Raw genomic sequence first — 12397 nt, 5'->3', positions numbered from 1 at the left:
GATGAGTCTCGAGCCAAAGCTTCCCTCCTTGGGATAGAGGGAAAACTCTTGTTGAATTATGCACTTACAACTAACAGTCACAGCAAGGAGGCAAAAGAATTTCTTTTGCATTCACACACCTTAAAAATACCAGGTGCTGTCTCCCTTTCTATTGCTTCCTGAGCACCCCCACACTGAGAATTAGGCACCATCAGCTGGCTTTTATAACCCTCTAAAACATGGCACAGGAACTGCTGCCTGCCCTTCAACCATTGCCAGATAAATGACTGCTTTCAGGACCTGAATGTCCATAGAAGTCCCTCTCCCTTATTCATGAAATGCCCCAGAAATTCATCCCCTTAATTTCTTGTGCTCTTTTCTTTTTTACTTACAGGACATGCTGCATGGCAGATGCTGTTTTTGTCACATTGCACACCTGCACAATATCAAGTACTTTCTGGAGTGTGGCACGAGGATCCCAGTTTTCTCGCAGGTCAAACTCAGTTCTGATTTCAAACCCATACTGTACCACTGCAAAGTCACACTGGAAGGAAACAGCAGACAAGCACTTGCTTGTGCCAACTGTTGCTTCAGAGAAAGAGGGTTCTCTGCAACAGCTGGCCCAAAATTCCCGACAGAAACATTAGCCAGACTATGCAGGAAGGATTTTTTTCAGGAGAAAGTGGCTTTTAAATATGTCTAGTGCAGACACAGAGATTGTTGCAAGTATATTATAGCTGAGGAAAACGAAAGCACTATCAGTACAGAGAGAATTGTTTTGGGAAACACTGATTTGCTTTTAAGTCCTTGCACTTTCCTGCTGCGTTTGGCCCATGTGCAGGTTGCAGAGGGGATTATCTGTGATATTACTGAATTGTTCCTTCATTGCTCCCTGCTGCACATTGTCTTTCCTTGGAGTACTCCTATTCCATGATGACCTCATTATCAAAGATAGTGTTCTTCACTTTGTATTTGCACAACACATAACATAATTTTTCTTCCTTCTGCTATGCAAATAACAAGTTAAGATATGCTGATGCTTGGAGCATTTGAGAGGTAGAGACTTTCCTAAAGTCGGGGTGTGGGTCACACTTCTCAGCCTCGGCGGAGAAAGCAGCAGAGTACCTTCATGCAGAATACATGACTGGAGCTAACAAGACTGGTAAGGTGCATGGGTGAAGAGGCAGTCTAATTGGTGCTTCTGTGACTGCAGGTACAGATGTTACAATATAGGAATAGAGACAGGAAACCAGAAGAAAGTCATGGCTGTCACCTTAGAAGAAAGCAGACGGTGCTCACTGGGCTCCAAGCATGGCAGCATAGCAGAGCTAGGGATTTCTGAGCATACAAATCAGACTTTTTATATCTACAGTGTTCTTGGGATCAAGACTGGGAATGTACTGCTAAGATGTAAGCAAAATTATGTCAAGAATACATGAAAGTTGTGGAAGTGCTTTGCCATCCTAATGGAAACAAACCTCCAAATTCTGCTGAAGAGGTAGCTTAAATAAAGCACAGCATATTCTTTAGCTTGCTAAAGAAAGAGAGTAGAGAGTACCTCAAAGCACTTCTCATACAGTGTTTTCATCATCTTGTGGATGAATGCTTTTGCTCTTTCAAAATCCTCTGGCTCAATGCTCCCTGATCCATCCAGAATAAAAGCAATCTCTGTTCCAGAAGCTACCCAGGATATGGAAAGTAAAGGAATGAGGAGAAGGCAATCAGCAGCCTTGGTCAGCACCAAGTTCTTTATCCAGTGTTATTGATCAATGCACAAGTAATCTCACTTGAACAAGCAACTGAACTGCACCAAGACTGCTCAGCTGTCATTCCAACATGAGCTACAGCTCAGGTCTGGCAGCTCACGGTACAGCAGCTCCCCAGACTTTGTCAGTCCACGGAATGATTCTGTCAAAAGATACTTCACCACATACGCAAGCCATTTTCCTCTTCCTCTTTGTCCTCCTCTATCCAGGAAGGGAGCTTGCTGTCACCACTGGCATTAGTGTTTCTGTGCTCTGGTGCTTCAATTGGAATATTTTCAGCTGAAACAAGAAACAAGTTGACAGGGCAGTGGGAGAGAAAGCAAAAGGTGAACAAAACCCTTGCATTATTGTCTACGTGGTGCTCCTGTGCCTTGCTGCCTTGCAGCTGAACTCTTCCTTGTCCCTGCAGTCAATATTGCTTTCAGGCACAGGACTACAGCTGCTATGGAAATACTTGTGAGTTTTGAAAGCTGTGGGGATCAGGACTGCATCTTAAAAATATAGCTACAGTTCAACAGAAATAAACTGCGCTGAGCACAGCCAGAAGTGTATCATAACAGAAACACTGAACATGTACTGAATGTGTGTATTGTAAAGCACCTATTTCCATACTGATGCTATGGCTGCAGGTCACAGATACCGAATACGATTTTTTGTCCTCCCAGTTGGCTGGCCAAAGAAGATTGTTACTAGTGTAACAGAAATCACTTTTATTTGTTTTGCTGTTTCTGGGCAAGTAACTACAGGAACAGGTAAGATCTGGAGATATATTTACATTCCTTGAGCAATGAAACTACCCACCATCAGAGATCTACTCTATAAGTTACAGAGAAGGTAGATGTGTCAGGAATGGGATTTCTTCTACCTGAATCACTCAGAGTCTCTCTCTCCAAATCTGAAAGGAAACTGTCAAAATCTTCATATGTGGACAGCACGAACCAGTCACTTCTAACTTTCTGCAGCTCTTCTGGGACCCACTGGTTGCTTATGAAATCTCCAATCTAGGGAGAAAAGCCATCAGACAGAGAGATTGAGCACCTTTCATATACAGACAGAAAACCCAACAAATTCCCAAATTGTCATTAAAAACTTGAAAACTCTGAAAAGCGAGGGAGTTTTCTGAAAGCTTGGTAAAGCAACCCTGATCCTAGATTCCATAGAAAGCCCTTATTTGCAAAGAAAAAAAACAATAAAAGCTCTAGAGCCACAAGACATATAAAACTTAAGCATATTTGTTTCTAGGATATATTCCTTAACCTCCTTCAAAGTAAGCTCTCTGGCATCAAGAAGATGGAGGCCTGAGTGAATCAAAGGAGCCAGGGCATCTCAAGGCTGGACATCCTGCAAGTTTAATGCATGACTACTTTTTCTTCCACCCACTGCTAAAGCATAAGAGCAGACACATGGGATGGATGGAAATATCTCTCCCCTATATATGGGCTTTGATGGTGCTTCCCACTCACCCCAGGAGCATAGAGTTTGACCATAGCCATTTCCAGGGAGTTCATCACATTTCTCAATCTATGGTTTTCCAGAAACACCTGCCCAGATGCCATGACAATGATTATCTTGTCATCAGTCCAGCTGGAGTCATGGCTGTCGAAGACTTTATCCCTGTGGAAACAGAAGCCTAGAGGTATTTCATGGGACAAGCCATGTCTGCAGAGCTAGAAATGTCAGTGTTGGTGACAGGGTGCTGATGTTCATTGAGCTCTCAGCCTACAAGAATACAGACATGCAAGGCAAATGCGCACAAGGATTTATGCTTTCCAGGCATATTGGCTGTCCACAGCTGGTAGCTCTGATTTCACAAGCACATTCACAAGTAGCATATGGGGCATTTTTACAGTGCATGTCGGTATTGTTAGTCATGCTACTGCGAAGAAAATGGCGTCAAGAGGGAAAGCATGAGTCCCAGAGATGCAGCAGATCAGTGAAAAAGACGGGAAAGGCCTTGGGTTGACAAATGAAGACATGCTTGAAGCAAGGCCCAAGTGACTGAATTTTCATTCTGAAGCCCCTGTGTCAGCCAGGAAGCATTTCGCACTTTGTCTCTTGGCAATTTCTCCTTGTAGATGTGATGGTCCCCCAGACAGACTCATTCAGAGGCCTCAGCTGGCAGAGCCTGTGACTAAGAGAAGCATTGGAGAAGCAAGGGCTTTGAGAGTGTGAGATAAAGAAGAGTAGAAAGGAGGTGCAGGAGGCTGGATTGATGCACATGAAACACAAGGAATCACATGAGTGTTCCTGGAGCTTCCTGAGACATGTGAACTCACAAGACATGCTGCAGTGTGGCTGCGATGTCAGTCCGTGAGCATTGCTGCTTGATGTTTCGGACTTTGAAGAAAGCAGTTAGTCTGTTGCAGCTTTCTTGCAGGCTCAGTTCAGTTTGGATCTGTGCTCCATACTGCACCACAGCAAACCTGATCTGGAGAAAGTAGATGGCAAAGCCAGACCTGGTTAGACAAGATCTAAGGCAGGATCCGTAAGTTCCTCAGACTGCCAAGTTTAGTCCCAAACTTTACTGCACAAACACAGAAAGCATATATTGTAAGTGATAGGTATATCAATTGTCTTTATCCCTCTGACTCCATCACACATTTGTATTCTGGTGATCCCTTTTGGATCAGCTCCAGGAAATTACTTCATTTTCTTTGGCTCAAGGCAATGATTTCTCTGTCTGAAGTTCCTGTATTTATCTATCTGGCTAGACCTTTTGTGACCACATGGCTCAGCCTCACTTTGTCCCCATATTTATTTAAATAATTTAAAGTAATGGCTTATAAGCCCCATCCCTTATTTTTGTGTGTACTGTTTCAAGGTGCCCTGAGAGATTTGCCTGTTAAAATATCTAAGCATGCTTCTGGCATGAAAACCCACTCCTAGCTCTTCCACTTCCCTCTTCAGCTACTCCTCCTCCTTGGCTCACTAACATTTAACTAACTCTTGCATTAGAATATGTAGAATTATTACCAGCATCACTGTGAAGTTTAAAAAGCAATAATTATGTGAACCAGGAGACTTTCCATTCTTCACTAGAGCTCTGATCCATCCTGCTTATCAGATTATGAGACTCTGAGGAGGTTCACGCACCTTTGAGCATTTCTGCCACATTGACTTCATCATATTGAGGATGGACGTCTTGGCATTTTGGAAATCATCTGGCTTGGTGTTCTCTGATCCACCCAGAATGACAGCAATCTCTGTTCCCAGCTCTGTCAATGCAGTTAAATATAAAAGGACATTTGACGGGACACCTAAACAGCCTAATATTTAGCAAGGGTTCAAGAGCATTGACATATTATTAAACAACCAAAAATTTGACTACAGCACCATCCAGCCATTCCGAAAGCAGGTCTAGCTGATGATGTAGTCTACGCTGTAGTGACAGGTTATATATTTAACAAATCTCAATGATGACTTTAACAATGACTGAAATTTACCATTACAAATAACCTTCAAAACCTCAACCTTTTCCCTCCCCAGCTCTCTCCCACCACATGAATGCAAGCTGCTTCAAACTCAGCTAATACAGAAGGAAATAATGCTTGTTCCTGTCCAGTACTTACCTTTGCACATGTGGTTGTTCCATGTGCTGCCAAAGACCTCACCACAAGCAGTCCTGGTGTTGTCTGTGCTGACTGAGCTGCTGGTGTCAGTAATCTCATCTTTGCCGTTTTTATTTTGAATGCTGTTTAATTTGGTCTCAACTAAAGAATTTAAAAAGCAAGAAAAAAATACACTCTACCTTTTGAAAATACTCTTCTAATTAACACACCTTAAACTCAGGATCTGCTTCCACCCAGGTTCCCAAATTTGCAGAAGACCTGAGGATCAGACTGGTAATAGCAGTTAGACAACTGAAGATGGAACTAGACCATCTAAGAGTCTAATTTAAACTTGTCAGCTTCTTTGCAGTGACAGCAATAAGCAGAGCAAGGCTAGACAATCAGACCGCTCTCTGTTCCCTTGATTAAATGCTTAATAGCCCAGTTAAGTTGGAAGGAACAGACTTAAGTGCCCAAGCACTTTTAAAAATCCCAGTGGATGTTTGTCTCTTCCATCCACTAAGAATGTCGATGCTTTTCAAAATTCTGGATTAAGAGCTGGATGCATGGGACATGACAACAGAAAATTGCTGCTGCTGTGTGCTAATCTTCAAGGCTGAACCTTGTAACCCTGTTGAAGTCACTATAATACATGTTAAAATTCAGCTCTAGGTCTCTCCCAGTAGACAACAGACCTTGCTGGCTAGGTACCCAGAAGATCCCTGCTGCTAGAGCAGAGCCTTGTGCTGTTATTTCTGTCTCTCTGCAAAGGCACAGTACTAGCTTTGCTCCTATACCAATCTGGGTGAGGTTGAGGAAAGCTGTGCTGCGCAAGTCGGTGGTGAGCAGAGTACAGACTCCATTCATGTCCTCGGTAGTGGTGAAGGCTCGGCGGTGCTTCTTCTGCAGGCAAGCCTGTGGGGGTGGCAGGAAAGGCTAATGAATGATGAGCAAAGCCATAGGCAGAGGATGACTGAAGACACCATCTGGCAAACATTCAGCATCCCCTGCAAAGCACAGAAAGCCTAGTGAGAGTAAAAAAGCACCTTCCTTGATGCGACCCCTGCCACATCAGGTTACCCAGGACTTCAGCCCTGAGCTGAGGCAAAGAGTGGGGCTGGGTGGCTCACCAGACCAAGGTGTTAGCCTCCAAATTGGTGGCTCTCCTAAGCCTCCTCTGCCAATCCTCCCTTTTCTTATGAGTGGGGGTGGCTGCAGTGAAGTACAAGGTCCACTGCAGTCCTCAGCAGATGAGAAGGGCCCTTCTCAGTTCTCCCTCCTGGCTGGCAATGCGCCAGCTGGCTTTCCAAGCAGCCAGTATCCAGCCAAGAGCTTTTAGCCTTCATCCTTCTGTTATGTCTGCTCATTTGCATTTCCCAGCAAAAATACACAGCATTTTTGAAAAATATAGTTGTTCCCAGCCACAGATATTTTCAGTGCCTTACCAGGATCCAATCTGAATTCCTGTCAATAGCAATGCCACCATCCTGGACATTTTTGGAGCCTTTAATCTTTCCTGAAATTGAATGAATGATTGAATGAATGAAGAAGGAGGAGAACAGAATTGAAATGGATACAGTACTTGTCAGCCTTGGGCAAACAGAATAAATACAGAGAAGGCTACAACTACAGAGGTCAGTTATATCTGCTGTCCTCTTAGAAGGAAGACTCAGAATTAATGCTATCGGCAACTGTAGCAGTAATGAATATGTTGGAAACAAAAAACTTTGCCTTGTATTTCAGCAGAGTTTAGATGAAGACTTAAGCTGTGGCAGAAGAGGTCTTGCAGCCTCCAGACACATCACTCCCAATCACTGGGACTGTGGGTTTGCATTTCTCTCTATGAAGTGCTGATCCATGGGACTTAGCAATGTGCCCAGTTGCCTCTGAAACACCCAGCCTCTGCACTCCCTCGTACCCATGGCAAAGCAAGTGTTGGGAAGGGGAAGCGGGACTGTACCTCGCAGAGGTATCTCCTGGCACTGGATCTCCTCCTGCAAAACAGTGCACTTCCTCAGCCTGCCCAGCCCCTTGTCTACTGAGGAAGTAGCCAAAATCCTGTGAAACGAGAAAAAAGGTGGAAAAGGGGGAAGACGGCACAATCCAGTAGAGTCCTTTGGCAATGCAGAGTGCAAAACAATTACCTGTGTGCCATGGTGGCCACCCATTACTCTGACAATGTCTCTTAATTAACTGGACACCAGTGTGGTTTTGAGCTGAATCAGCCACTAAGAGGAAAACACTTTTCTCCTACAAATCATCATCCTTCCAATCATCTGAACTATGAATTCAGGAGAGTTATCCCAGATCAAGGAAGAGGTCTGTAAGTGACTTGTCCATAAAATGCTGGAGACAAAAGGGAGGCTGGAGGTGCAGCAATAAAGTCCAACCATCATACCAGGAAATGGCAGCATTGCTGTATGAAATGGAGACTCTTCTTTGAGTCAGCCAATTTCTGCTCAAGGGGTAGAAAACTTTCTTTACTCCGAGACTTAAAATACACTGTCTGCTACACAGCCTGACCAATCTGCTCAGCATAATATAGGTTATCTCTATAGCAACCACTTGTGGTTGGCTTCTGTTCACCAGCCTAGCCATTCATTTCTCTTCCCCTACAGACCCAATAGGCAAAATACAGCAGTTTCCAACTCTTTATGGTCTTCAGACCAAGCTCACAACATAACTCTTGACAGCTGATGGGTGCCGTGACTGCTGCAGCCCCAGAAATGATGCAGTATGCCAGGAAGTACTGCAAAAACCCAGCTGCTTGTTTCTGCCATTTGGTTAAATGAGCAGACATCCTTTCTGTACAGTACCACGACTTAGCTGTGAGGGAGGGGAGAAGCATCGTGAAGACTCACAAGTTGACACTGTACACCTCACACTGATGAAGCTCTAACACTGCTCATCAGCCCCTGAGAACCGAGGAACAATTCTGGGTCCCAGGCAGAGGAACCTGTGCTAACACTTGTAGAAAGTGAGAAGCTACATGACCTCAGGCCACACGCATTCATAAAGACCTGGGAGGTCTGGGTATGTTTTTCTTTCTTCTGTTCCTTACATGGTTGTGTTCCCATCCGAGTGCTGAAGAACCGTGGGCCACAACAAAGAGGCTGTGTGTGGTGTGATCCACGTCTTGCCAGTGTCAACGTTAAAGCTCCCCAAGGACTTGACCACTGAAAACAAATAAATAAATGAGCACAGACTGTGATCTGTAGAGTCATAGTTAACAGGCTCTTGAGCCAGCAATGCCTGAACCCTGACCACCATGACAGCAGAGGCACTTGGCGGGAGGGAGATACCAAGCTATAGAGATTTCACTGATTTAGATTAACAAAGGATTTTCTTGCCCAGCCTAATGAAAAATAAAGTAACGCAAGTCCTGTTGTTCTGAAAGTCCATCTTGGATATCATAAAACATTTCTACTAGCTGAAGCTCACAAACCTCCATTTAGGCAGGAGAGGAAACAAAACTCCAGGGCTTGTGCAAGTGGCATGCCACTTCAAGGTGGCACCAGTGGATTCTCTTCTTGTAAAGTTGGTATTCAATAGACCAGGACACTGAAACCCATTAGATTAAAGAAAAAGCAGTTTAAGTAGCAGTGGGGATTGTTCTCCACAAGAATAGCATTGTCATAAAACTGGTAAGAAGAGGAGAACATAGATTTTGTGGCATGTTAACAAAAAGCTCAAAGCTTGGCAGCAAGGGAGCAAATTGGTGCCAAATGTGATGGATACTTTGCTGAGGATGCAGCTCTGCTAAAAGTCCAATAAATTCTCAAAATAAATATAAAACGGCCATACAAAAAAAAAAGAAAAAGAAAACCTTCTACCCATTATTCACAGAGTTGTAACTGAATTGGCATCCTAAAGGTAACTTTTTTTTTTCTGCATGAAGGCACTTCCTTCTTGCAAGGCAGCCCACAAAAAAGGAGGCTGATACTGGTGTTTTAGCTGTAAGACTCTGTAGCAAGCCAACCCTTATTGCTGTTCACACCTCAGCTCTTTATTTCTCTAAGTGTGCTAACAATTCAGTAAATGCACAAGGCTGGGAAGATAAATATACTTGAATCAAAGTGACAGACTGAAAATGTCACAAAGTAGGATGCATGAAAGGCAAGCTACTATGATAAATGCTGTAAATTCAAGCACTGAGCTGTACTGTGTCACCAAACCTCTGTCAATCACATGACAACTTTGAAAACTTCACACTAATCTCAGGAACAAGCCCAAGTGACTTTGATCACAAACTCTGTCCCTGTTTGAAACTAGAACAAAAGAAAACTACAAAATCTGAATTTTACAAATTACTTCAGCCTAAAATCCTTGCTATGAATGCCCAGACTCCGACTCTAGAAGCTGTAGGTTGAGCCTGCATTTAAACACACAGGCTAGCATTTCTAATATAACCGCTGATGTACCAACAAGGGGTCAATTTGCATCCTTGTGTCCATCTAGAGTCTTTCCTGATTCTAATTTTACTCAGAGCTGAATCTGAGCTTATGCAATCAATTCCATGTCATTTCCCAGCCTGGCTATGAAAGCACTGGTCAAAGAAGTGAAATACCACAATCGGAGCAATGACATGAAACGTGCAAATAGCGTGAACGTTCAGTCTTTGCTTCTGCTTCCTGAAATGCCCCATACTTCAGGCATATGGCATGCATCCCCTTCAGAGCATAGGCACACCAGCCTAAACTACTGCCTTGCTTTGTAAATCCCACTTTACCAGTTAAAATACTTAAATTAACTCAGAGATGCTCCTAGGCATCTATGTATATTTCCACTGTAGGAGTATCAGCCTAACAATACGGAGTTCCAGCAAACTTCCTTTAAAACAAAACCAGAATTCCAGATATACTGGAACAAGCTCCCTGGAAAGTTCTACTGTCTTTGAAGTAAGGGACAATTCTCAAGCAGGCAACAGAAAGAGAAAAAACGATGGCCAGGGAGCTAACCTCACTCTTATGATACATTCCTGTGCTTGTATGGCATTTGGCCTGGGAACCAGAGGCTCATCAACTTAGTTCTGCTGCTGCCATCCTGCAAAGCCGAGTTATTTGAACTTTTTGGTCCTGACTCCCTGCTCACAGGGATTTCCAGCACAGATGATTCAGGGGGTTTTAGCACTTTAGTTACTGAAACTAAGTGCGCTGTACTTAAACTGGGGGGGGGGGGGGGGGGGGAGGTACGTGTTGCCAATTATCCAACTCTACAGATAAATTATCTGTATTGTTTAGACACTCAGCACAGATCTGTTAGATTCATTCTAAGAACGTAACTGAGACCCACCACCAGATCAGAAAACCACATTTTTCTGCACTGCCGCTTTCATCAGTAAAAACCACAAATGCAAAAAAAAAGGTTGCTAGGGAAGAGCATTAGAAAAGATCTACAGATGATTCCACCTTAATTTTGCATAAGCCAAATCAAGAAACATCAAGATTTGAAAAAAATATCAGTAATTTCTCTGGGCATATCCATTAAGGATTTATATGTTTACAATGTTTACAAAGCTGGGAGTTACCTTGCATAATGACAAACATGAGAACAAAAGTATTAGCAGAAGTAATACATCATCATACAACATGTAGAAGTCAACCCCAAATAAGGAAAACAGTAGAGCATAAATCTTGATGTTAAATCTAAAAATCACAGCAAAGCAAGCTACAGAGAACTTTGAGGGGCATCTCATGAAAAGAATAAAATTAATAACAATTTTTTCCCCAAACACACTGACGTGTAAAGCTTGTCAGGAAGTTTGTGAGGCTGATCAGGGCATGGAATGAATACTTAAAGGATAATATTCTTTCCATACAGATGGAGTAGGTATATACAGTATTGAGTCTTTTGAAAAGGGAACCAAAGAAACAGAAATTCTGTCATATGGAATCAAACTAGCATTTATTTGTGGAGTGGCTGGAAGAGGGGCCAGTAACATCCCCAGTGCAGTTGTCCATTGCTTGAGCTAATGGAGAAGCAGCGTAAGGGTGTTACCCTTTCTGGGACAAGCAGCTAAAGACTAATTCATGGCAGAATTGTCCCCACAAGGCTACAGGACACAATGATGCGGACACAGACTCTGACTTAGGATGCACTCCTTCTAATTCATACCTATGCTTTACTTTACACAAACTTACTCCCAAATAATAAAGGTCCTCTGAATTTTCTTTTAAAAAATCCTATGTGTTCTAGAGGTCTTGTTAGGAGATCAACAAGCCAAAAACTTGTGGGAGATGTATCTCCAAAAGCGCATACTGCTTAATCCAAGGTGTATCTAAAATGACGCTAGAAAGGGAGGAATATAAAAAAAAAAAACTCACCTACATTCTACTCTCACCTACTTAACTACGAGCAAACAGATGAACAAATAAAAAAATATAAAAGGCCAAACGTAGCTTCTTAGCTTTGTATTTGAGAGTATAATTTCACCTGGTAGCCACTTTTCTCCCACTAAGTATGAACTATAAAACTCTTTCCACCCAAATGTATGAATTTCTCTGAAATATTAGAAAAACACACTGCAAACTAAGGACTTTCCATGCAAGTCCAAACATCCTGAACTTTCTACATAAGAATCATTTTATTGGTTCACATTAAGGGACTGATATGAGTGTCCAGAAATTACTTTGTTTCCACACTAAGACTTTTCTTTTCTAATATATGTAAAATAAATATAGAGGTAAGACTCACTCATTAGGAAGAGTAGATACAGGAGCAATCTCATTGTTCCCAGCTTTAAGGTGAAGGAAGGAGGAGGACTGGAGATACCAGGTAAAAGCTGCTCTCTTCTTCTTCTGATTCTCCAGATCTGCATGTCTGTGTTTGCTGAGACAAAGTGACTCTATTGTGGATTTCCTAACTGAGGTTTCAAGGCGTACACCAATGACATTTTAATAAAATTGCAGATGCAAAGACCTACTAAAAGCTCTACTTATGCTACTGAATAGTAAGTTTTAGCAGTGTCTCCGTTTCTGTCCATCAACACCTTTAGTACACCTAGAAAAACAGGATCTGTTTGGAAAAGCCACTAGGGTCTGTGTTTGCACTGTCCACCTTGTCATTTGGTGCTTGCTATGTGGACATGCCACATCACGTTGAAAT

The 12397-nt window shown here is 42.8% G+C and overlaps 1 protein-coding gene across 1 annotated transcript in view; it reads right to left on the bottom strand.

The window, feature by feature from the left end:
• The window catches only part of ITGAE (integrin subunit alpha E), a 33962-nt gene extending 21777 nt beyond the window's left edge, over positions 1-12185 (bottom strand). Inside the window, 13 exon segments of the mRNA XM_075032839.1 lie at positions 372-523; positions 1538-1659; positions 1914-2024; positions 2611-2746; positions 3209-3359; positions 4022-4173; positions 4839-4960; positions 5315-5455; positions 6091-6208; positions 6739-6809; positions 7254-7351; positions 11987-12144; positions 12147-12185. Coding sequence (XP_074888940.1) covers positions 372-523; positions 1538-1659; positions 1914-2024; positions 2611-2746; positions 3209-3359; positions 4022-4173; positions 4839-4960; positions 5315-5455; positions 6091-6208; positions 6739-6809; positions 7254-7351; positions 11987-12144; positions 12147-12185 — 1571 coding nt within the window.
• Between the last annotated feature and the right edge of the window lie 212 nt (positions 12186-12397).

Source organism: Buteo buteo, chromosome 7, assembly GCF_964188355.1.
Source record: "Buteo buteo chromosome 7, bButBut1.hap1.1, whole genome shotgun sequence".
In the NCBI taxonomy this organism is placed as follows: Eukaryota; Metazoa; Chordata; class Aves; order Accipitriformes; family Accipitridae; genus Buteo; species Buteo buteo.
The sequence above is the reverse complement of the archived record's forward strand: the minus strand, read 5'-3'. Positions and strand labels throughout refer to the sequence as shown.